Source organism: Mytilus trossulus, chromosome 9 (assembly GCF_036588685.1).
Source record: "Mytilus trossulus isolate FHL-02 chromosome 9, PNRI_Mtr1.1.1.hap1, whole genome shotgun sequence".
Taxonomy (NCBI): domain Eukaryota; kingdom Metazoa; phylum Mollusca; class Bivalvia; order Mytilida; family Mytilidae; genus Mytilus; species Mytilus trossulus.
The window spans coordinates 51,790,528-51,815,544 of NC_086381.1; the positions used below are offsets into that span (position 1 = coordinate 51,790,528).

The 25,017-nt window shown below is 33.3% G+C and overlaps 2 protein-coding genes across 16 annotated transcripts in view; one reads left to right on the top strand and one right to left on the bottom strand.

Annotated features, from left to right (window-relative positions):
* The window catches only part of LOC134683087 (mediator of RNA polymerase II transcription subunit 25-like), a 49,860-nt gene extending 29,317 nt beyond the window's left edge, over positions 1-20,543 (bottom strand). For 12 of the 13 annotated variants that reach the window (XM_063542163.1, XM_063542162.1, XM_063542159.1 and 9 more), the window contains exons 1-6: positions 20,368-20,535; positions 7,139-7,184; positions 6,406-6,530; positions 4,436-4,540; positions 1,642-1,762; positions 1,279-1,344 (exon numbers count right to left, since the gene is read on the bottom strand). In XM_063542163.1, the coding sequence (XP_063398233.1) occupies positions 1,279-1,344; positions 1,642-1,762; positions 4,436-4,540; positions 6,406-6,530; positions 7,139-7,184; positions 20,368-20,486 (582 nt within the window). In that variant the 5' untranslated portion in view covers positions 20,487-20,535. Of the gene's footprint in view, positions 1-1,278; positions 1,345-1,641; positions 1,763-4,435; positions 4,541-6,405; positions 6,531-7,138; positions 7,185-20,367 lie in introns of all 13 variants that reach the window. The other variant, XM_063542150.1, reaches the window with a different exon arrangement.
* Positions 20,544-20,793: 250 nt separating this feature from the next.
* The window catches only part of LOC134683089 (probable 4-coumarate--CoA ligase 1), a 40,209-nt gene continuing 35,985 nt past the window's right edge, over positions 20,794-25,017 (top strand). For all 3 annotated transcript variants that reach the window (XM_063542164.1, XM_063542165.1, XM_063542166.1), the window contains exon 1: positions 20,794-20,855. The gene's annotated coding sequence lies outside the window, so the exon portion shown is untranslated. The remainder of the gene's footprint in view (positions 20,856-25,017) is intronic.

A 25,017-nucleotide genomic window follows, 5' to 3' on the forward strand; every position in this document is an offset into this window, starting at 1 on the left:
CATAGAGGTCTAAATTTGTAAGTTTTAGGATTTGTCTCCCTTTATTGCAAGACAAAATACGACTTTAATAAGTCAAATATTGTAAAGCAAGAAATAATTGACCAGAATCAAAAAGTTGCAAATATCGACTCCTACAAGTCGATAAGTCAACAAAATTGGTTAACTTCAAGACCCACGCATATTTATTTAAAGGTCACGCATCTAAATCAAGTAATGGCAACATTGAAAAACCATGCTTTGTCTTCCAAAGAAAAATATGAATGAGAGTCTAAAAAATCGGGGATAATGCTAATTAACCTTACAATGCAACCACCTGGATCCACACTTAATGAGGTAAAACATCTGTGTTTATTAAGGATGCTTAATAAGATAATTAAATATAGATAGCTCAAGTCCTGGTGAACTCTCAGACAGGTTTTTGCTGTCATAGGTGGTGTACTTTGGCCACCAAGTCAAATTAAGTTTTTTCATCAACATAAATAGACCTAAACAAGTCTGTCATTTTCTGACTTAGATAAGTCTAAAATTGAAAACACATTTTTATATTAAATACATGTTTTGACTTCTGTAAGTCAAAAACAAAAATCGACTTGTTTATGTCTGAGCTCTGACTGTCTGATAAGTCTTGCCATTTAAAACTGATTTTAAGTTGTTCTGTTACACAACTCTCCCAGATAAGGGAAGGGTTGAGGTCTGGCAGCTGTTTTTTTTATAACTGACTATGCTGTATGGGCTTTGCTGATCGTTGAAGGCCATACAGTGACCTATAGTTGTGAATTTCTGTGTCATTCCGTCTGTTGTGGAGAGTTGTCTCATTGGCAATTATACCACATCATCTTTTATATAAACATCTTTTAACCAGTTACATTTGGTATTTGAAATTCTGATGTCTGTTTTTCTTTTATTGGTCATTGTCATTTGATGGAATCAAGGCTGTACTGCGACCTATCATTGCTCATATACATTTCAGTAGAACCTTGGTGGAAATATGTATCATTGGCAATCATACTACATCTACTTACAAACAATATAAAGCACCAGTATTTAATCAATCCGTGACCAATATTTACTTATCTGCTTATCATGCTTATGACAAGAGTCAAAATTGTAAACATTTATTTGAACTTCATTTGTCATGAGAATTCACAAATTAAGATTTTAAAAGAACTTTAGCTTTCAAGAAATTGCTGCATGTCTGGTGAAGAACCTAAATTTATTGACCACATTTTACCCTAAACCTCTTTCAAAATGGTTTTATTTGATATAACTATATTTTACCTCTTCATACATTTTCTGTAATGCTGCTATCTTCCTTGGGGAAATAATACTTAGATTGATTCTCCTCTGAATTACAAAAAATATCTTTATTAGGTCATATTATTAAAGATGTGTTGGTATCAGGGCTTCCAAAACAGTCATATTTTTGTATTTGTATAATGTCAGGTAAAAGCTGGGCAAAGCATGAAATAATCATCTACTTTTTATGTTTTTTTTTTATTAAGGCCTCTGATTTTCACCCTGTAATGATAACTTTATCAATTTTATTCTATTTATTAAACATACTTATCATGTAACAAAAAGGTATAATCTTGTACTGGGTCTTGGATCTGATTTAAACGATCTAATTTTAAAGCTAGCTACCTGAGCCATCATGCCTGCCAGCTGATCACATGTGAAACCTAAGTATCTTGGACTTTCTTGACTGGGCATCTGATAAGGTGGGGAATTGCATACTAAAATGCAATGTTTGGACACTTGGTTTCTGTAATATAAAGATGAATACATTTTTTTTATATAATTAACAGGTTATTTATTAAAATGTAATTGACTGTATGCTGTATAACCTCCAGTGGCAAATATTACATACACATTAAGAATTATGATTTATTAATATGATATAAAGATACCATGCATAAGCTGAGGCTGGAATTTTTACATTGTAGGGCACTAAGTACCATTTTACAAGAAATATGACCATACAGAGACACCAATAAATCTACTTTGTAAACATTCCATGAATTGGTGGGATACCAAATTTTTGTTGATTGTTTTGGTATAGGTATACCAGGAATTGAACTGTTCAAAAAAGTACTAATTTTCAATAGGTTTGTATGCAGACAATGGCAAACCAGATGCTCCGCAGGGCATAGCTTTATACGACCGCAGAGGTTGAACCCTGAACGGTTGGGGCAAGTATGGACACAACATTCAAGCTTGATTCAGCTCTAAATTTGGATTGTGATTAAATAGTTGACACAGCATAGGTTTCTGACACAGAATGAATGTGTTCTAATGAACTTTAAAATTTTTGTTTTCTCTTAGAGCAATTCACTATACTGTTGAATATTAATCCTCTCAAAAAAATGTTTGAAGAAATTTTCTTTTTATTTATGAAATTTCAAATGAGAAAATTGAACCCAATTTTTTTAATCACATCCCCCTTTCCCTTATTCCAAAACTAATCTCAATTAAAATTTCTAATGGAGTTTGCAACAATAACTACTCATTTAAATACATCATAAAATATTAAGATGTAAAAAAACTGCTTGTTATCACTGAATGGTAAAGATTATTTTAATTTATCAGTTGGTAGTAAAAAGTGAATATACATTGTATATTGTATATATATAACAAAGATTTAAGTTGATTCTGGACAAAGAAAGATAACTCCAAATAAAAAAAAATCTTACAATTAGATATTTCTTGCTTCCTATTCTGGACAAAGAAAGATAACTCTAATTAAAAACAAAATTGCTATTTCACAATATTTTGCAATAAGATATATTTCTTGCCATTGTGCAATACTGTGCAATTGAAAAGACTTGCTATTTCACAAAACTTTATATAATAATTTTAGATCCTGATTTGGACCAACTTGAAAACTGGGCCCATAATCAAAAATCTAAGTACATGTTTGGATTCAGCATATCAAAGAACCCCAAGATTTCAATTTTTGTTAAAATCAAACCAAGTTTAATTTTGGACCCTTTGGACTTTAATGTAGACCAATTTGAAAACAAGAGTTGAAGACCAAAAATGAGGAATCTACATACACAGTTAGATTTGGCATATCAAAGAACCCCATTTATTCAATTTTTGATGAAATCAAACAAAGTTTAATTTTGGACCCCGATTTGGACCAACTTGAAAACTGGGCCGATAATCAAGAATCTAAGTACATTTTTAGATTCAGCATATCAAAGAACCCAAACGATTAATGTTTTGTCAAAATCAAACGAAGTTTAATTTTGGACCCTTTGGACCTTAATGTAGACCAATTTGAAAAAGGGACAAAAGTTAAAAATCTACATACACAGTAAGATTCAGCATATCAAAGAACCCCAATTATTCAATTTTGATGAAATCAAACAAAGTTTAATTTTGGACCCTTTGGGCCCCTTATTCCTAAACTGTTGGGACCAAAACTCCAAAAATCATTACCAACCTTCCTTTTATGGTCATAAACCTTGTGTTTAAATTTCATAGATTTCTATTTACTCATACTAAAGTTATGGTGCGAAAACCAAGAAAAATGCTTATTTGGGTCCCTTTTTGGCCCCTAATTCCTAAACTGTTGTGATCTAAACTCTTAAAATCAATACCAACCTTCCTTTTGTGGTCATAAACATTGTGTTTAAATTTCATTGACTTCTAATAATTTAAACTAAAGTTATTGTGCGAAAACCAAGAATAATGCTTATTTGGGCCCTTTTTTGGCCCCTAATTCCTAAACTGTTGAAACCAAAACTCCCAAAATCAATCCCAACCTTTCTTTTGTGGTCATAAACCTTGAGTCAAAATTTCATAGATTTTTATTAACTTAAACTAAAGTTATAGTGCGAAAACCAAGAAAATGCTTATTTGGGCCCTTTTTGGCCCCTAATTCCTAAAATGTTGGGACCATAACTCCCCAAATCAATACCAACCTTCCTTTTGTGGTCATAAACCTTGTGATAAAATTTTATAGATTTATATTCACTTTTACTAAAGTTAGAGTGCGAAAACTAAAAGTATTCGGACGACGACGACGACGACGACGACGCCAACGTGATAGCAATATACGACGAAAATTTTTTCAAAATTTGCGGTCGTATAAAAATGAATCAATGTGGTATTAGATAACAGTCTATTTCACTATTTTTTCACAATGACTCTGATTAAACCAATATTGGTATATTGCCTTATTTGTCTATTTCACCTACATTTTCAATGCTTCAGATTCATTCAATGCTGTTATCAATATTAGACTATGGTTTTAATATTCCTGTACAAGAGGGTTATTTGAGATTCTATTTTTGCCTGTTTATTATGAAATGCATACAATTTATACCTGAGAGTTGTAGGCTATTTGAATATGTGGTAATATAACATTACAAATTCATATGTTTTATTCTGTATTGTTTCATATTCATGAAAAGAGAAGCAGTGAATTTACCCAGCTGACTGTTTTCTTAGTTTTGCTAAGTCATCAAAAACATGGAGAGCTGTACTGAGCCCCTCTGCTATGTGACTACAGGTCTCTCCCCCACCACCAATAAATCTACAATAAAAAAGAAAGATTATAGTACAACCACAATAAATTGATGTCAGTCAAATTATCACATTCATAGTCCCTGATTATACTGTTAATCCAGAAATTATTGCATACATTTATTATTGCGATTTTCAAGCTAGAATGGACAAAACTATGAGATTAGATATTGCGATTTCAGGATAATCTCCATTCAAACATAACAAATGTATGCTTTAGATATCAAATTGTGAGTTCTTATAATATTGCGATACTCATGCAGTGGTATTATTCGCATAAATAAAACCTTGCAATAATTATTCAATTTACAGTAATCAGACCACAGTTCAAATGAAGTACATTTAAGCAATTTTATCTACAATCATCATAATTGAATCATCACCTATTAAACTGGAATAAAGTATATTCTTTTAATTTTGTTTACCTACTATCACTGTTTGTTTTGTTCACACAACATTGTCAATATAATGGAATTTTATGCGACTGTCATACTAGACATTCTAGAGGGTGGTAAAGGGTTGATTTACTCTTTTCGTGCAACGTGTTTACCACTTTTATTTCATGTGCAGCCGTGAAAAAGGTTCGTTATTCACTGTGTCTGTGTTTCATGAAATTGGTAAAAAGATCAATGTGCAAGCAATTTTCAATTGATCATTCATCATGAAATCATGGAAATGGCTATTTCATTTCGCCTTTACTGTGCAGATATCCCCCCTTTTACACCTGTCATACAAGTGAGAGGTTAAGCTAGCTATAAAACTAGGACAAATCCACCACGTTCTACTAAAGAAAATGCCTGTACAAAGGCAGGAATATGACAGTTGTTATCCATTCATTTGATGTGCATGAGCTTTTGCTTTTGCCATTTGATAAGGGACTTTTCATTTTGAATTTTCCTTGAATTTCAGTATTTCATGGTATTTAACTGATTTAACTTTTTTTTATTAACATGATTAACTTGCCAAAAAGCAAACAAAAAACAATTGAGAATAGCCCTAGAAATCATTATCTTACAAGGAACAATAACAAAATGTCAGCAATGATGTCAGTCAGTGATATATTTAGACATATCTTCTTATTTCATGTCTTTAACACCTGCTCATGTGAATGTCAAACATATTTGTAACTTGAACTGGTAATTGGTGTTAAAAAGGATAAGGTCCATTGTAAGACAATCAATTACTTTATATACAATATGTCATGTATGTAGTACATAGTTGGAAAATATCAAATTTATTGTAGAGCTTTAGAAACATAACCATGTAGACGAAAAGCTAGTTGCAAACCAACATATTATAAATAAAGAAAGTATTTAAAATTACAATGTAGCTGATAGCACATGCATGACATCATGGACATGTAGCAAGTTAAAAGTAATTATGATTGTTATCATGGTTATGGGTTTACGGCATGTATTGTTTATCAATAAAGAGGGGAGGCAGGACCTTTTTCATGATGTCAGAATTGGGTGTTTTTAAGCTTGGGATTTCAGAACCTGTGATTTTTTTTTCAAATATCAGGATCTGGGATTTTTTCGAATTTCAGGATTTAAATTTCTTTAAACTCAGGACCTCAGGATTTAATGTTTTTAAGCCCCAGATTTCGAGATCAGAACCCCTAATTATTTGTGAAAACTTTTAAAAATTACCATGTAGAAAAAATCTACCAACACATGAACACAGTACAAAATGAAGTATATTTTTATCATTTTAGAACATGTAGAATGTCAATCTAAGCCACGAAAATACAAGATTTTTATTGACCAATCCTTATGGCCCTCAAGGTGCATAATACTCAAAATGTAGTATTTAATATTTATGAAGTGTTATAAATTATTACAGATATATTGTGAGTGCACATATAATTGTACATACGGTGTATTATCAAGCCATGTTAAGAATTCATGGATGTTTGTTGTCACATCAGAACATCTGGCTGCAGGGTCTGGCATGATATCAGCACTGTAGAATGTAACCATGTTGTACAGAGTACAGCTGTACTGTAATGAGAAAACATAAATTGTATGTTTAAAGTATAAATGTAGATCTATTAATGTTGATTCATTATTATTCGTTGGATAGCAATTCCTGTGGATTTGTGGGAACAGGTGAAAAAGTTGAATCTAGACTTTGGCAGAACCAAGAAATCACATATCCATGAAAATGTGAGGTTTCCCCAATCCACGAAAAACTGGTACCCTCGAAAATAAATGAATCCACAGTACCAGTTACATTTTACTGTTGTATTTGTTGTTTTCAAAATTATCATTTTATTATACATGTTATATGATCTTACAATAGCATGACAAAAGGAAATCATTGCAAGACACTTTATTCATGTTATTTTTGAAAAAGGAACCCTTATCCTTAAATTAACTAAGTTGATCGTAAATGGTGATTTAAGACAACTGTATAGAACATTATCATGATTGTAGAACATATTTATATGCAGCAATGTAGAAGTTTTCTTTATGTATACATGTATATGGTCTAACAATTCATATACTGTCTGTCATGTCTGTTTATCAAGAAACTTGTATCATGGTTATATTTATGATAAAAAAAGAATTAGAAAAACCTATTTCTAAATGAATATAATAATACATACATCACGTCCATAATCTGTTGGGTCAGGTGGACCGCCATTAAAAACTCTGGAAAAATAGTAGTTATTATTAAATAATACAAAAATTATCGAGTTCAAGATTACATGGATTAGTACATTTTTTATCGAGTACAAGATTAAGTTTGGCTTGCCACATCTTGGATGAACTCCACAATAAATACATGACAAAAAGCATCTTTTTTATTCAACAAGTTCAAAGTACATGAATAAAGTATGTGCTGAAGAACACCATGATGACCAAGAAGGAAAACTATAGTATAACCATGGATGATGGTAACACTCATTCCAAATCTTTATACTTAATTTATCAGGAATTGTTAATATGGTTCATTATCACTGAACTAGTATATATTTGTTTAGGGGCCAGCTGAAGGACGCCTCTGGGTGCTGGAAATCTCGCTACATTGAAGACTTGTTGGTGACCTTCTGCTGTAGTTTTTTTCTACGGTCGGGTAATGTTGTCTCTTTGACACATTCCCCATAATTTCCATTCTCAATTTTATTAAGAAATACATAGGAAATGCTACAGTATTTAATTACATTTTGTTATTAAATTTTTGATGAAGTCAATCAAGACATACATGAACATGACATACCACATCTTCTTAATTTTAAACTTGAGTCACAGTATCCATGTATCTAATAAATTGCCTTACTTTGAAAATAAAACTTCCATATCTCTGGAGAAAACACAGCTTAAATTTTCAAAATCAGTAAGAAGCTTTTTTCCATCTATCATGTACATGTCTATCCTAATATTCATTAATGTTATAAATTTGCATGATACTTGGTTAAAAGATATTTTACTTTTCATACAAAATGTTGATTAGGCATACATTGTACATGTGCCTCATGATCAATACTTTCAAACTTTAAAATGTGTATAAAAATTCAAATCATCAACAAAGCAGGAGTAGATATTTGAAATTTGAAAAGTGCTTGTAAACACAATTTTAAATCATTCATGATCAGTTATGCAATTTCTGAGAAAAGAGTGATGAAAATATTTGCTGCCAAAGTATGACAAACAGATGGTGAAGGTCATAGCAATATTGCTCCTCTAGATGTGCTACATTGTGGTACATGTATTGAAATGTAAATATGAAAGAATCATTTTATAAAATGTTATGAGCAAATGTCCTTGATCAAAATGTATAAGTGGTTATATCAACTACATGTAATTTAGTCAAGCTTTCTTCAATCAAAAATGACACTGCAATGCTATTATTAGCAAAACTTATAAATACACATGATACAATTATATCAATATTACTTAACCTTGTTAAAAAGGAACTAAAGAAAAGTGGTACTTGATATTATCATATAAATATATATATTAATCATGTGTATATATGTATACCATGTACATGTACAAATGTAGTACGTCTGAGTCAGTGACAACTCTACAACAGATTTATCCATCAGGTACATGTAACCAGCAATAATGGTGATACATGGCTGTGTATATTATGTACAGTTTATACAACTCGTCTAAACATCAACCCAACAATGTTAGATCTGTAAATTTGCTTATGTACATGTATATATATTTACTCAAAGTATTTTCATAATCAAGATAATCATGTCATGATGATCATATTTCATGTATTTCAAATCATTTTTCCGAATGGATTTACTGTTTATCAACTCATCTTTATTTCTTTAAAAATTAATTTCACAAGGATAGTTAAACATGTTAAAGGGGGGCTGAGCACAGTCACTCATCTCAGAAAAAATAAATTTCCTATATATATCTTTAAATAAAGGTATACATGGTATGTAAGAGGGAAAAACCGAGAAGAGTGTCTGCAGGGCCGAGTTCTGGGACACATCCCTTTTGGAAGTGGTGAGTCCCAGCTGAATCAGATGAGTCTAAATTAAAAAAATATATATATATACCAATAAAGATTTGATATCAATTGTCTTATTTCAAAATGTATTTGGCAAAACACTATCACTATTATTGTCAGTGATATTGCTGGCTTTTTTTTTAAACTACCTCTACCCTTTTTTATTGGGAAAATATGCGTTGTTTTGGGAAATTTAAAATAACACATGAATTTGACTTAAACTTCAATTTACAGACCCATTTTCAAGAGTCAAACCTGCTTTAAAATAAGACCCCATTTTGTCAGTGATGATACATAAATTTACCATCAAATGATTACAAATAAAATTGAGAATGGAAACGGGGAATGTGTCAAAGAGACAACAACCCGACTGTTTTAGGCAATAGTCATGTTAGGCAAGAAAATTATTTAAATGAGTGTTTTTTAGTATGTATTCATGCACACAATTACTACTGAGCATATATATATATGCTGAGACTGCACTGTTTGGGAAAAAAGTTGTCTTTTGGGGAATAATTTTAAGCCATTTTTTTTCAATTTGTTCTAACCTAAGTTGCATCTTTAGTTGGGTTTTCTCCTTTCAGCATGTTCAGCCAAGACTCTGTGCCGTAGATGATGTCAGGTTTGATGTAGTTGACTGCAGCTGAAAATTCAGATGTCTTGTCCTTGATGCTTCTACAGTTCAGTGTAAGGATTCTTAAGTTTTGTTTCTTTGGTATGTTGAATACGTTGCTGCTGTTTGTTCTGTTTTTGCTCTTATTTCTCTTTTATGTGTTGTTATTAATTGAATTATTTCCTTTTGGACTGCTGGCTTTAAGTGGACTGAATGCATTTGACGTAATTGATTCGAATGTGCTGTTGTGGGTTAAAGGATCATAATAGTTTGAAGTGTTCAATTCGTAACTGTGGAAAGTGAAAGTAGAAACGTTGATGCTTTCACATTTACAGCATAGCCATTGTACATTAGATCTTTGCAGTAGGTCGTAGTCTGCAGAACATAGTTCTATACATGTTTTGTGATGCCAGATGTTACAGTCATCACAGCATACTCCTTCGCAGTTCCATGTGACTGGGTGTTCACAAAGTCCACATGGGTAGATACTTTGTTGTTTTGTTCTTGGTCCTGGGTTTTGCTCTATGTCCCCTGCAAGGAGGAGAATTAGTATTGCCATTGAATAGTTCTTATTTGGCTTAACAGGTAATGTCATTGGTTTACGGCCTGCTGATGACCATTTGTTGTTTAATAGATTTGTAAGTAAGTGACGATGGTCCCATGATTTTTCATTGAAGATGGATTGCCCAATGTTATATATCAGAGTCACTGCTATTATTAAAGTAAATATTTTCATCTTGTAGATTTTTCTATGAGTATCAAGCTTTTGTAAATGTTGGGTTACTGTTGAGGTCTACAGTTTAGCTCTGAAGAGCCCGTGCTGACTGAAACAACAACAGCAATTACCAACAGTTAATTTGTGCTTGCTCAGCGATCTTCTTTAACCAGGTTTTTGCTAAAAGGTTGTCTGGGTGGATTCCGTCAGCATATAGGTTATAGTTGTATTGTGTCCTGGTTGTTGATGTTCTGTGGTCTCCTTTTTTAAATTTAGATTTTGTCTGTAAATCGTTTGAAAATTTTGGAGAGTGACTATTTATGTTGGTATTTAGTTCTTTGATTTTGAAGTTTAATCTGATGACTTGATCTGTAAGTATATTGTCCTGTTCTTTAAATTCTCCAGGTGTTTTGTGTTTACGATGGCAGTTCCAGCGGTAGATTGAGTATACTGGTGTTTCAAGTATTGTTATTTTGCAGCTATCGTATTGTTGGACTAATTCAATAATTTTATTGTTGTGATCTATCAGATGATCTATAGTTTCATCAGTGTAGGTGTTGATTGAAATATATTTCTTGTTATAAGATGTTAGGTCGCAAGTGCCTAGCCAGACATATATCCATATAGCTCCTAATTCTCTAGTTTTAATATTTAGGGTTGTTTGTAGCCATTTAAGTCTGTCAGCTATTTTGGCGCCACTCTTACACCACCAGATAATTTCTTTTTCTACTGAGTGTGATCTATTTACATGGTTTTTGAGCCAATTTCCTTTACTGTCCGAAAATACTACAGGTGTATATTTCTTTTGGGTAGTTGGCTGTTCCTTGGTGTTGTTCAGGAATTTTACCAGTTTAGAGTTTGACATTTGCTAGTTGACAGTTGTTTCTTTTGTTAGTTTCTGTACAAAGCGATATATTGGGGAAGGTTTACCAGCTAATTAATTTAATGCACCATAATCACTTTTTTATGGTGCCGTGATAAATAAAAAATTTGTTTGTAAACAAAGATGGCAGGTGAAAAGTTCGCTCACAGTTCAAGTTTAGATAAATACAGAGCTCCAGATAAGCTGCGTATTTGCGTGATTACGCAATACAAATAATAGAAAACCCAATGCAATTGTTCATTGAAGGGTTCAACAACCCAATTCATTCAACGGAAAACCCAATTATATGCCAAAATCATGAGTTCTCAACCCTTTTTATTGGCTACCGTTTGTGTTATTTACCCTTATCCGTTTACAGTCGTCGCGTAAACTATTTTTATAATATTTATAATTGGAAATTTCCTGTCGTTCTAAAAATAGATTCCTGCATCAATAGCTGAAATGGGTCCCTGTTTGAGTTTTCCGTTGCTCATTAGGTACACGTGTTTTTGTAAACATTTAGATCTTCTCGGTGTTTATCCAATTAGCGTGTGTCATGTAGTCATATTTTTTCGCATTCCTCGGGATTTTTCATAACATACATTGAATTAAAACGAAAGTGAATGTCCGATTAAAATATTGAATAGAAGCATGTTTTCGGCTTCTTTTGGAAAACTGAGGGAAAGTTATAATGATAATAAGACTCAGTTAGTGGTTTTAGGAAGCGTCCATCGAACGCACGGGCGTGTGTGCGTACCGTAACGAGAACATTGCTAATAAACACGAGACTTCGTCAAAAACTGAATCAGTTGGAAAAAGTGAAAGGCCAAATCAATTATGAAATGATAAAGCATCAGAAACCAAAAGTTCTAATAAAAGACAACTAAACACAGATTTATGTAAATTAAATGAAAGAAAATCATTCAAGTATAGTTAGAGTTTATATATACTATTTTTTATTCATTTTACGGTTAATTAATGAATACACACACCATGCACACAGCCACTGATCAGGCACAGTCACTGGTCTCAGAATTTATTATATAAAGGTATAAGACGAGTGCCTGTGAAAACACATAAAGATATCCTTTATTGTGAGAAAATACAAAACTGGCAAAAGGTTTCAAACGGGACACAAATTAAACCTACAATTGCTCCTCAGTGAATAAACCAAATAAAACAGCTAGCAAATAACCATTATCATTTCCCTAAACCAAATAAAAGAGCTAAACAAAGACAGAAACATATTAATTTAAGATGGAAAAAAAATTGGGGTTGATATATTGCCCAAATATTCAATATTGTGTCGATCAAAAAACCCAATACATTAAGGAGCTTGGTGGTGAAAAACCCAATTTGATATTAACCTGAGGGGTGAATTGGAATTGATAATGCAATTAAAAAACTTTATCACCCAATTATATAAGAAAATGGTGGGTAAAAACTCCAATTTATGAATTCTTATCTGGAGCTCTGTAAATATGACAATTAAATTAAATGTACACTTTTAAATTGGTATCGATGGTGAGTATCAATGTTTTGAAGTGTTTTGGTATGAAAAATGTTCAAATGCAATGTATATTCCTGATAATATCTCTATTTTTCTTCTTTCTTTGTCGCGGTTTAAAAATATCCTGCTACTACTTTGCGCATGCGCAAAATCTGGCACATGGAGGCATGCTTCAGCTGGCCCCTACATCATGTACATGAATCACTATGAACTGAGTCTAGCAGTACCTTTTCAAAAGCTTATGGTGATTACTACCATATTACAAAAATTATTGTTGATGACTAGTCCAATAAACATGATAAACAAAAAAATAAGGTATTATACATTGTTTTTAAGTCAGATGAACCCTGTCAAAGAGTCTTGGCTTTATGAAACCTTACAATGTGCATGTATACTCACACAATAAATCTATACACTCAAATACAATCAATTCTTCACACTCTTAAATTAACTGAGAAACAAACATGACTGATTTACAAAGTCAATTGTTAAAATTTAACCATGAAAATTATTTCAAGATCAGATAAACCTTGTCTCCGTCATCATGTACAAAAATGTACATGTAGATATATAAATACATTGTGGCATCTCTACATTGGCATGAATCTTCAACATAAATCTTGAGTTCATCCAAAATGACAATCAAACAAAAACCATCAAGACTATACTGAAAACTAGATACACAATAGTCAAGAACCTTTGCATTGGACATTTTTACACCTGTTCTGTTCTGTTTTTGTAGTTTTCCTCCACTATCTTGGAGAACCGTTGTTTATACAACGTAATAAGTCCACTACTGTTCTTCAATTTTGGACTGAAACACCACCTAATCGTCTGGGGAGCTACTTATTATTAAAATAAGATATAGATCCTAGAATTAAAATTATTATTATTTTGAATTCCTCTAATGAGATCATTAATCCTCCGTCACTCTCACGGTTATCATATGTATACTCTCACTATACATTTAGACATAAATGTTCCTGTCACCCTGTGACAATAAATTGCAATCGGCTTTCACTATATATGTTGCAGTTAAAATTAAATAATCAATGTTCCTGTCACCCTGTGACACTATATTGCACCACTGCTATGACCACAGTTATTGTAATGACTTAATCCTATCACTTCTCGCAATGTGTAATGCAAAGCACAGGCCTCTGCTCACGGCCTCGAATTCTTCTTGTCGAGATGGAGGAATTACTTGATATCCTGTACAGTCAAGAATCAACGACAACAACTTATCTGACTGTTCAAAAATTGCATCAGTGAGTTTCACATCTTTTACTACCTCAGTGGTTTTTTCATGTAGTGTTTTCAAAAATGGACTTCTTATACTGTCAAGAGCAACACATTGAATTAGAAAATGTTTCCTATCCTCAGCACCATTTTGACATAATAAACATGTTGAGTCTACTTCATACTTATTAAATTTTTGTTTATGGATTTGAAGTAAATAAGTGTCTAACATAAGTCTGCATTTGATACCTGCCCTCTGGATTGAGAAGTGTTCAAATTTTGCACTTTTCCATACAAGATGTGGATTATCAAAGGTTAATTGTTCAAAATTTATATATTGTAGAGATGATTTTTCACGGGCATCCGAATGTATTTTGTTAGTCCAATATGTTTTTACAGCCTTATATACTAAGTTTTTCCATGAGAATTTTCCTGGTGGTTCTTGTAGAAGTGCTGACGAACAGGGAAGATTATATTTCTCCAATAACTGTTGCACATAAGTGAACCAGCTTTTTGAGTTTCTGTCCTTGATAGCTAACTGTCTCTGTGCTAGTTTAAACTCCACTGTATTTGGATTTCTTATAATATTTCCGAATAGAGTTAATGTTCTTTTATCAATTTCTGCTTCTATTGGCATCTGGCCAGACAAAAGATAAGTTGCTGAGTCAGCTGTTCTTTCTGGTAGATGCTGAATACGTTTTAATAGTTGTTTGAAATAAGATGACAGAGCTTTTATATCACTAATCATTAATCTAACTACTTCAAGTCCATGTATAAGTCTTGGAATTATAAATATACGGATGATATGGATGGATACAGTGGGGTTTAAACCGTTCAGACCGTGGAGGCCAGCTCCCATTAACGCATATGTTGCTTTTCTAGCAGCACTGATCCTCGCGTTGCTAACATTCTTTGTGCCAAACTTTCATGAATTATCTCTTTCTATACCCAGATGCACAGCAGATTGTGATGTTGGAATCTCTTCCGAATTCATGGTGAATTTCCTAGGTTGTTTGTCATTAAATTGTACCACAGATGATTTTGTTTTACTTATACAATAATGTTCTTTGTTTGCATAATCCCCTTGTATGTCAAGCATTGCTTGCAGATCCTCTGGGTTGTTTGACACCAGACACACATCATCTGCTACTGTTGGTGTGCCACAATAAATTGGTCCAATATAACTTCCTAGATTCTGAGTCTCTATATGGTCCAACATTGGGTTAATAAAAAGTTTATATGCTGCAGGGGAGGTAACACCACCTTGACGTACCCCTTGATGCTCAGAGAATACCTTTGACAATTCACCCTCCCATTTGATTTGAGATGTTAAATCTTTATACCATTCTTTGAACATCAGCCATGAGTCACTTTCAATACCACTTTGATGTAGCTTTCGTAGTAATGAGCTGTGCCAAACTAAGTCGAAAGCCTTCTGGGCGTCAAGAAAGGCAACATATAATGGCCTGTGCATGTCCTGCGCCTCCGCAATTAGTTCATTAAGTATCAGAGCTGCGTTTAGTCCAGATATACCCTTAGTGAAACCCCGTTGTAGTGGGCTCTGTGCATTTTTGAGTGTTTCATCTTTCTTTTCTAAATATAATTTTTCTAGTATTTTGTTTAGGATACTGGTTACAGTTATTTTCCTATAAGAGTTGGGGTCATCTAGTGGTTTCCCTTTTCGCTTAAAAACTGGCGTTGCTATACCAAGTTTGAGTAGATCTGGAATTGAGCATACATGAAATATCATATTGATTAGTTTTGTTACTGCTGATATTACTATTTGGCCTCCGTTCTTTAAATGTTCACTTGTCAAGTTTGCACAATCGGCTGCTTTACCGCTCTTTAAAGTGTTAATCACCTTTTCAACCTGCTCTTCAGTTACAGAAATTTTTTCACTATTTTCGAGATTTGAAATATATGTATCTTCAAACAAGAGACAGTCTAACTCTACTTGGTTGTTATATAGAGCATCTTCATAATTAGAGCTTGAAGGTGTTGCTAGTTCCTCAAAGTACTCAGCCCACCCTTTCCTTATTGAGTCAGGGTTGTCATAGATACCATTCTTAAATTTCAGTTGTGTTGTTTTTTCCATACCAGTTCTTCGTTGATCATTTACTAACTTAAAGAATAGTTTTTGGTCACCTTCCCTAGCTGTCATTATATTTTCAAACTTTTGTTTTCTGGCTACCGCTTCTAGTTGCCTCTGAGTAGACCTAAGTTTGCGTTTTCCATTCTTCATGTTTCTAAAAAGAATGTTCTCCTGGTCTCTTGGACGACCAGCCATCTTCCATTTCCAAAAATGGTGTTTATTTTCACAGCATGCCTTTTTGATTTCATCAGGCCAGTATCTCTTTCGATGGCGAGATTTTTGCTTATTTGGTTTTGCACATTCCTTAGCTGAAGTGTCTATAATGTTACATAGCATTTCTGTGAAGATATTTACATTGCTAATATTAATATCAAGATTGTCGATGTCAATTAATTGGAATTTTTCATATAACATTGATTGATACTTTGTTCGATTTACTTTTTCCCAATTAATCTTTTTAGAATTAATATGGTTGTTTTCTTCGATCTGTTTTGCCGTAATACTAACTTTAACAAGAGCCATGACAGGATCGTGTTGTGAAGTGTTCATATAGTCTCTTTCCAGGTTCACAAACTGATTAATGATATGGTGGTTACTTTGTAGTATATAGTCAATTCTTGACGAGCATTTCCCACTATGGTGAAAATAAGTGTCACATTCATTACTTTCTGGTATATGAAGTTCAAATTCATGGATAAAATCTAAAAACAACTTGTCTCTCCGACTCAAATTTTCCTTCATTATTGAGGCATTTACATCACCAGCTATTATTATATCACAGGTAGGCTTGAATTTATATATTATTTCCCCTATTTCCTCTAAAACAGCTTTGAACTCATCATCTGCATTTTTCGAGCCGCTACACGGCATATATACACCAATAATTATGAGAGGTTTAGTCCTACAGTTTAGTTTAACTACTGAGACTCGACTGCTACCATCTTGTTGTTCCTCTATAGCATGAGCAATATTGTTCTTATAGCAAATAGCTGTACCCCCTTTCCCTCTAGGACGTTGCGATGGAGGCAGAGGATCTGCATCATCAACACACTTAACGAAACAGCTGTAACCTGGTAGAAAATCCTGTATTTCAAATTTTTCAAAATTGTAGAGCCAATGTTCCTGAAGTATTATGATGTCCCCCATATTTGACAGTTTATCTAAATACGGTTTACTGCTGCGGAAGCATTCAATGTTGTATGATATAATGCTGAGCGTACAATCGGCATTTGTGTTGCATATGATCTCATTTGCAGGGTCGGTTGGTGCATTATTGGCATCGATATGGGAACTCTCTGAGTGGTTGTTGGTGGTATCCACGGTGGTTTCATTTGAGTCATTCCTGCCACTAAAAAATGATGATTATTGTTTTGGAATGCCATGGTTGACTGATTTGAGCACTGCGGTACGTTAGTGGCTTGGGCGTAAGTTGCCGAGCTGAATGTACTTTGAGTTGGATGAATTTCTGATGATTGCATGATTGTAGTTTGAGTTAACGATGCATTCGAGTTACAGTTTTGATCTATTACTGTATCGGATAGACAGTTAGTGACTTGGCAATTCGGAGAAGCAGTGTGTGAAGCGGGTTCTTTTGACTTCTTTATATTGTGAGATTTAGCCTTCTTATTGTTACGTTTCTTTGTATGTGACTGGTTCATTGAACTCAATGTTTCTAGTTTCTCCATACGAATACTGACTTTTAAGTTTTCATGCTCAAGTTGTCTTATACGCTGTTCATGGAGCAGTAATTTAATGTCATTTGAGCTATCTATATGTTGAGATGTTTGTTGATCCGAGGTTATTTTTGGATTGTTATCCTGCATCAAAAGTATCTTTGTTTTGAGGTTTCTATTAGAGTCTTCCATTTCTTTTAATTTTAATTCTAAACTAGCTATGTACGATTTTGTGGTAGATAGCTGACTTTTATATTGTGCTAGTTCAGTTTCCACTTTTCTTAATTTTGTAGCATGTTCTCGAGTTTCTTTCGTTTTCTTGTCAATATCTCTTTTACAATGTTCATGACCCAAATGTGGAAGTAGAGAAGGACAAGTTTGTGTCTCTTGATGGTTCTCTGTTAATAATGTTAGCTGTCTTAAGTTATCTAAAGTGTTCCTTCTAGGCTGAGGTGTTTGTTTTTCCAAATTAGAACATATACCTGTGTGTGAAGTATTCATAGGCTGGTCTATATGTTTTTGTGATTCATGTATAGTGCCCCTTTTTTCTACATTTTGACGATTTTCGGAAGTCAATGCTGTGTTCTGGCTTACTTTTTCACTGATTTGATTACTAATTTTGCAGCCTTGCTTTTCAGAATGATTTGTGGTTTGGATATCTTGCAACATATCTGAAGTGTTTTGCTTTCCTGGACTTACATACAAGGTTTTCAAATTCGTGACCTCATCATCATCAGAGATGATATTATCTCCACCTCTACCAGGTTCAAGATCCAAAAAATCTTGTAATTGTGCGCAGCTATTGCATGTAAAAAGTTCAGTCGAGCTAGTTTCAAATTGTATAATTTCAGAGTCTGTTAATTTTAGGCAGACGTAGTGATACCAGTTTAAACAGCTTGCACATTCAACAGCTCTTTCGTCACAATACGTGAAGCAGATCGGGCATATAGCATAGCCTTCCGCTTGTTTGTTATTGTTTTGTGATATACATTTATCTATGTGTACAACTTGTTTATCTACATTGACACTTTTGCTCTCATTAGAATCATTCCGATTTTCCTTTAAGTTCATGAATTGTTCACAGGCCGACCTAATTTTGTCATTCAGAGATTTAAGTTCTTTATTCTTACTCATAATTTTGGTGATTTCAGGTGCTAAATCAGTCACAAATAGTTCAGTTTGTTGCCCATTTATCATGACCCGTGAGGTAGTGTGATAACAGTTTATTCTGTATGCTTGTTTTCTGTGGGGTCGAATTGAGATTGACTCTTCAACGATGAGACCTTGTCGGTCTTGTTTGGTGGTTGTTGTTGTGTTCAGTTTTGCAACAATGAGGCTGCCATTCAGAGCAGATTTAAATTGTTCATAAGCCCCTGCAGTAAATGTTAGAATAATGTTGTTAAACTTAACCTCCGTTTCTACATCTAATGCTCTATTTGATGCATCGATTTTGCGTGATGCAGCTTTTAAAAGGTTGGTTGTGTATGGCACAGGTTTTTGTATTGTTCCTGATTGTTTGGATTGTACACTTTGATCATTTGTTGATAAGCTGTTTCTATTTCGTGTTGTATACCTTGTGCAAATTGTTCGTTCACAACTTAATTCATTACAACCACTATTTCTTGCTTTTATTTCCTTTGCCATGTTCAATATGAGTGACTGAGGATTATGTGATCTCCAGAGGTCAATGACGGTTAAAACATCTATTAAAATTATGCGGATATTTCATATAGTCAATAAAAACACAAATGATAAATAAAAATGTTTATATATACAGGTTACTGGGCCGCTCAGTATTTTATGAAGACTTGGTCAATGATGCTCGTGGAATAATGTTTAAAAATGCATTAAAAGTTCCATAAAAGTTCTTCCGAACGTGAGCTCAAAGTGGGTGTGGATTATCTAGTGTGTGAGCTAAGTTAAAAGTCTCTTTTGCACAGCCAGGGTCACGAAAATGTTAATTTTCAATTTATTTTCAAGATGGCGTCTCTTGTTTGTGGCCTTTGTCAGGTGATAAATTGGTGAATAAAAGTTAATAAAATAGTCAATATGGATGTAAAACGATAAAATGGTGCTTCAGTACTATACAGTATCTACAGGTGATATGTTGTGGTGAATTAAAACACTAAAAACGTTGTAAAATCTGTGAGCTAAAAGTGTACGTCCGCCATCTTCCACTACCCAGAAGCCTGGACATTTTTACACCATTTTGAAGTATTTCAGGTACAGGTACCATGGTTAATTGTTTGTTGGCTATTTATTTTTGACATCATGTTAAGGTACTCCACCTTGGCTTTGACAACAAACCAGAGAAAAAAAAATATAATTTCTTAGGTCATGTAGGTTGGGGTTGTTTTTTTTTGGAGGGAGGGCGGGTGGGGTGATGGTGGGGGAGCAATTTTGCTAGTTTATATCTTTCTTTGGTTATTCACGTTAACCTGTTAACAACACACTTCTTAGTAATGACTGAGATAGTAATCTCAGGTAATCATAACGGTAGTTTTTAACTTTATCACGGGCACAGGTTATTCCATAGAACACTTCCTTGAAGTATAATATTCCCCAAAAGTAAATGGGGAATCCCCAAAGTTTGAAATAAGAAATAAATAAATGTCAAACAAAATTAAAAACAATACAAACAATCAATGTTCTCTTACTCTAAAGTGGGTAGAATATAATTCTCCCTTAAGACGTCAATATATCCACCAAGATTTGCAGTTCCTTCAACAACAAATACAACATCTGACGGATTTTTAAAACTGTCGGAGATTACCATCGTCCGTTTCTTTCTAGCATATGGAAATTGTAAACGGAAGTAAGGCGATTAACCGTCAAACAGTTTTTGATGATATTCCGCATGCGCATGAAACGTTAAATATAGTTCTTTTTCCCTGTTCATATGTCAGCATCTTTTTATTGATTAACCTTAAAATATCACCATATTGTACGGATGTTAAATTCTTTTGTAATAAATATAAGTTTTTCTCCTTTATTTAACAAAATAATAATTCTTCAACAATATAAAACTCGGAACGAAAACGGTTGAAATTACGGAATAGGCGAAAGGTCAAAAGTTGGCACATTTGTCATGTTTGTCAGGAGTCTTTTTCATCTTTTGCAGCGAGGGTATTAAACAAATATTTAGGTAGCGTTTTACACAAATGAGTGTCGTTTTAAGTTATTAAGAACTGTAAAAACTGCAACAGTTTTATGATTTTCAATCATCGTTATAAGAACTTTGGGAGTTATATTGTATTTGTATACATGAAATATTTGCCACTGGACGTTAAGTAACAACAAGATCAATTATTGCTTATTCAGAACTATTGCATGCATTTACTATTGTGATTTTTTAACAATGTACATAAAAGACAATATGAATTAACAATTTGCAATACATGGTAGTAAAATACAAAGTAAAATCACAAAAATACTGAACTCAGAGGAAAATCAATTTGGAAAGTCCATATTCACATGGCAAAATCAAAAAACAAAACGCATCAAAAACGAATGGAGAAGAACTGTCATATTCCTGACTTGGTACAGGCATTTTCAAATGTATCAAACAATTATATATATAATATAAATATGAATAAAAGATTTAGGTTGATGTACCCTTCTGTAGCCATTTTTGTACGAATTTTTCAAACATCAATGGTATCAATTGATGCAAAAGTAGCAAAACATTATTATTTACTGTTGCATTGCATTTAACAGAAAAAGAGTACTTTGTGGCAAATAAACCAAGATTTTTATAGAAAATCCACAGCTTTTAATAAAGAGATTTTCGTTATAAAATTTGAAACATAGATCACTCATTTGCTTTTCTATGATGTGCTAGTGTTTATATTTTACAAAAAGTTCTAACCAACCTGTAAATTCCAAAAAACCTCGTGCAGAGTAACTAAAGTCGAGAGCACCCTAAAAGGTGTACTTAATTTGGTCCATATTTTTATTTGTTCTAACCAATAACTACATTAATATACTTGTTTTTTAGGAAATCAATGCTAGCACTGCATGCAATAATCCTTTATCTATCCATCATCAAATTGCCAAATATGATAGAACAAGGATAAAGGCTATGGTTTTTCTATAAAATTTCCATATGTCATTGAAGCAACACAAGCATACATAATCCTTAAAGGTATAATGAAAATCTATTGCAATAGATTACTTCTTACATTTAAACAATAATTTTAAACCTTTTTGATACAAAAGTCTCTAATACTGGAGTAACCTCTGCAGTGTAGCAGCATGTGCTGTTCATTTTCAATTTCGCCACTTTTACAGATTTCGTTATGATTAAATTCCTTTAGGAAAGACTTTCTGTTTGAATTAAAAACCATTACTTTTGATTTCTCTGTATTGACTTGTCATTTCCAAGAAGAACTATAATAACTTAATGTATTGAGACAATTTTGCAATTTTGCCTCTTTGCTATCTGATAATAATTAATACAATATCATCGGCATACAATAGTGCATTTAATGAAACATCACAACTACAACTGGATCTGCATTTATATTTTCAAATTGTCATGATTGATTAAGTATTGCAAATTAATGGAACGCCACGACTGCCTTATGTTAATAATCAGCATTATACGCAGTGTTCACAGCATTATATGAAGTGATCACAGCATTATATGCAGTGATCACAACATTATATGAAGTGATCACAGCATTATATGCAGTGCTCACAGCATTATATGCAGTGCTCACAGCATTATATGCAGTGTTCACAACATTATATGAAGTGCTCATAACATTATATGCAGTGTTCAAAGCATTATATGCAGTGCTCACAACATTATATGCAGGGTTCGCAACATTATATGCAGTGTTCACAACATTATACGCAGTGCTCACAACATTGTATACAGTGATCACAACATTATATGAAGTGTTCACATCATTATATGCAGTGGTCACAACATTATATGCAGTGCTCACACCATTATATGCAGTGCTCACACCATTATATTAAGTGCTCACACCATTATATTGAGTGCTCACACCATTATATGCAGTGCTCACACCATTATATGCAGTGCTCACAACATTATATGAAGTGGTCACAACATTATATGCAGTGGTCACACCATTATATGCAGTGCTCACAACATTATATGCAGTGCTCACAACATTATATGAAGTGGTCACAACATTATATGCAGTGCTCACACCATTATATGCAGTGCTCACACCATTATATGCAGTGCTCACACCATTATATGCAGTGCTCACACCATTATATGCAGTGCTCACAACATTATATGAAGTGGTCACAACATTATATGCAGTGCTCACACCATTATATGCAGTGCTCACAACATTATATGCAGTGCTCACAACATTATATGAAGTGGTCACAACATTATATGCAGTGGTCACACCATTATATGCAGTGCTCACAACATTATATGCAGTGCTCACAACATTATATGAAGTGGTCACAACATTATATGCAGTGCTCACACCATTATATGCAGTGCTCACACCATTATATGCAGTGCTCACACCATTATATGCAGTGCTCACAACATTATATGCAGTGCTCACCACATTATATGCAGTGCTCACAACATTATATGAAGTGGTCACAACATTATATGCAGTGCTCACAACATTATATGAAGTGGTCACAACATTATATGCAGTGCTCACACCATTATATGCAGTGCTCACACCATTATATTGAGTGCTCACAACATTATATTAAGTGCTCACAACATTATATTAAGTGCTCACAACATTATATTGAGTGCTCACAGCATTATATTGAGTGCTCACACCATTATATGCAGTGCTCACAGCATTATATTGAGTGCTCACAGCATTATATGCAGTGCTCACAGCATTATATGCAGTGCTCACAGCATTATATTGAGTGCTCACACCATTATATGCAGTGCTCACAGCATTATATGCAGTGCTCACAGCATTATATTGAGTGCTCACACCATTATATGCAGTGGTCACAACATTATATTGAGTGCTCACAACATTATATGCAGTGCTCACACCATTATATTGAGTGCTCACAACATTATATTAAGTGCTCACAACATTATATTAAGTGCTCACAACATTATATTGAGTGCTCACAGCATTATATTGAGTGCTCACACCATTATATGCAGTGCTCACAGCATTATATTGAGTGCTCACACCATTATATGCAGTGCTCACACCATTATATGCAGTGCTCACAGCATTATATGCAGTGCTCACAGCATTATATGCAGTGCTCACAACATTATATTGAGTGCTCACAACATTATATGCAGTGCTCACAACATTATATTAAGTGCTCACACCATTATATGCAGTGTTCACAACATTATATTAAGTGCTCACAACATTATATGAAGTGGTCACAACATTATACGTTTTTTGTTGTATGATGAGATTGATGTATGATGAGATAAATGAATGATGAGATCATTCGGTAAACTTCGTTTTTAGCGGAAATTACCGAATCCATAATTAGTAAATTACGGTAATGTCCAGCAAACAAATTTAAACAGTTATTAAAGTCATGTTATCATTAGGCAGTATACAATATTTAAAACTGATTGAAATAAGTAAGGAAAAGATGAAACTAAGAAATACGAATGGCAAAATGTAAGTTAAATAATAAAAAGTTTATTTAATGAAATATCGAAGGAAAATTTGTATGATATATTCCTCGAGTTTATTTCCTACTGAAGAACTTTAGCAAGGTACCACTTTATAGTCCGTACTCATTTTTAAAAAGCTTTTAAATAATTACCTTTTAAATAAAACAGTCAGCTTTCTATAACACATAAGTGCCATATTACGCTAGCTTATATATGTCATGATAGAGTCATTTTTGGCATCGATTTTCAGAATTTGACAATTTTACATGAATAAGCATCTAACAGATATGGAAAATGCAGTTTAAAGCATTTAAACTTTACATCAATTATTCCAATTTTTTACAAGCTTTTTAGCACGCCAAGTGCTATGTCTTCTAAATATGATCAGCAGTATTATATAGAAATATAAACTTTCATAAGAAAAAATTACCCTTTCAAGACCCAGTTAAACGATTTTCATTTAAAGTTATCATCTCTTATGAAAACTGAGTTTGTGGGGATGAATAAAACGTTTACTACGTCAGTTTGCACGGTTAATGTATATAAAAAAGTGGTATGCTTGCCAATGAAACAACTTTCCACAAGAGACACAATGACATCACAGAAATTAACAACTAAACGGCCACAGTACGGCCTTCAACAATGAGCAAAGTTATTGACAGCTAGTTCAAAGCCACTAACAACT